The sequence below is a fragment of the Pygoscelis adeliae genome, unplaced genomic scaffold (assembly GCF_000699105.1).
Source record: "Pygoscelis adeliae isolate BGI_AS28 unplaced genomic scaffold, ASM69910v1 Scaffold114, whole genome shotgun sequence".
Taxonomy (NCBI): domain Eukaryota; kingdom Metazoa; phylum Chordata; class Aves; order Sphenisciformes; family Spheniscidae; genus Pygoscelis; species Pygoscelis adeliae.
In genome coordinates, this window is record NW_008824587.1 from 733,737 (window position 1) to 735,361 (window position 1,625).

Below are 1,625 nucleotides of genomic sequence, written 5' to 3' on the forward strand. Positions count from 1 at the left end.
CCCCCGTGCCGGCAGGGCTCTGCCTGTCCTAGCAGAAGGCCGGTGCCGGCTGAGCCTCGGCAGTCCGGGAAGACAAAAGTCCTCGGCACCCTGAAGTGTAATTAACTGGGATAAGGAGCGGGGGAGTGAGCCAGGCTCCGTTTTAAATACCTTCAGTTTTCAGCTTTGTAGGAAGCCAAAGGGGGCCAAAGATGACATTTAATTAAATGCAATCCACCTCTTTCTTAGAGATGCTTTAAACCGCTTTTTTAATAAATTCCTGCTCACCAGTGGGGATTGCTGTATCGGAGATTCGGCAGCATGTCTGCTGTAAGATGAAAGAGGGAGACAAGGGCACGGCTGTCCCTTGGGCAGCCCAGAGATAATCGTGTGAGACATGTCAGGCGCCCATTAGACTCCACTCGACAGCGCTTATCCCAAATCTGCCGGCTGGGTAGTTTTAGCAGTACGGAGATGATGTGCTGGAAGAGTGCGTGTGGGTCAGAGGAAGGATCTCCCATCCCATGGGAGAGATCCCACCCCATCGTAGACAGGACAGGCTCTTCTTGGCTCCCCCCACCCCCCCCGTGACCTGCTGGGCTTCCAGTCACAGATCTCAATCAACGTCGAGGACTGCGAGGACACGAAGGATGTCAAGGAGCACTGGGGCATCAAGACCAGCCACCACAGGAACTCGTGCTCCAGCGACCAGTCCGAGCACCCGCTGCTGCGGCGCAAGAGCATGCAGTGGGCGCGCCGGCTGAGCAGGAAGGGCAACAAGCACTCCAGCAAGACGGCCGAGTGGATCAGCCAGCAGCGCCTCAGCTTGTACCGGCGCTCCGAGAGGCAGGAGCTTTCCGAGCTCGTCAAAAACCGTATGAAGCACCTGGGCTTGCCCACAACCGGGTACGGTAAGTGCCGTTCGGTTGCGCGTCTCTGCGGTGGTGCATCCCGCTCGCGGGCTCCTCAGGTAACCCTGTGCCGAGCCTAACCCCAAGCTGAGCATAACCCCAAGCTGAGCCTAACCCCATGCCGAGCCTAACCCCAAGCCAAGCCAAACCCTGCGCCAAGCCTAACCTCGCAGGTGCTGCCGGGCCCAGCTCCGAGCGGCGCCTCATTCCCCAGCTTGCTTGTGCTTCTGCGGACGAGCACGTTCAAGGCTGGGGTGCCGCAGCGCAGAGCCCCCTTGCCTGCCACCCCCCGGCCGACTGCAGGCAGCCACCCCCGTTTCAGGGCTCTGGGACAGGTCCAGGCAGGAATTTGCAGCAGCAGAATAACTCTCTCCCTTCTGCCTGCAGCTGGATCGAGCACCGCGGTGCAGCCTTCAGGCGTGATGCCCCACTTGCCCCCCGGCTTTCTGGCCACGCAGAAACGGTGGTTCAGGACACACTGACTCCGAGTCAGCAAAACCCTTCTGCCCGAGAGCCCCCCTAGTGCAGCAGGGAGAGGTGAAGCCCCGTCAGCTGGCGCGAATCCCTTGTGTTATAGACTTTAATCCTTCGTAAAACTCTTCCACGGAAAACCTTTCGGTAGCTACAGGGCTGAGCGGTTTGCTTCATTGCGTGTGAAACTAGTGTCTCCGACCGTGATGAGCCCGCACGGCCCCGGGGCTGCCGCAGCGCTCAGGGTCCCTCCGTGCAGCCGCA

At 59.9% G+C, this 1,625-nt stretch overlaps 1 protein-coding gene across 1 annotated transcript in view; it reads left to right on the plus strand.

Annotated features, from left to right (window-relative positions):
* The window catches only part of KCNT1 (potassium channel, subfamily T, member 1), a 24,091-nt gene extending 22,682 nt beyond the window's left edge, over nucleotides 1–1,409 (plus strand). Inside the window, exons 29-30 of the mRNA XM_009322136.1 lie at nucleotides 587–890; nucleotides 1,278–1,409. Of these exons, the coding sequence (XP_009320411.1) occupies nucleotides 587–890; nucleotides 1,278–1,372 (399 nt within the window). The 3' untranslated portion in view covers nucleotides 1,373–1,409. The remainder of the gene's footprint in view (nucleotides 1–586; nucleotides 891–1,277) is intronic.
* Nucleotides 1,410–1,625: the final 216 nt, after the last annotated feature.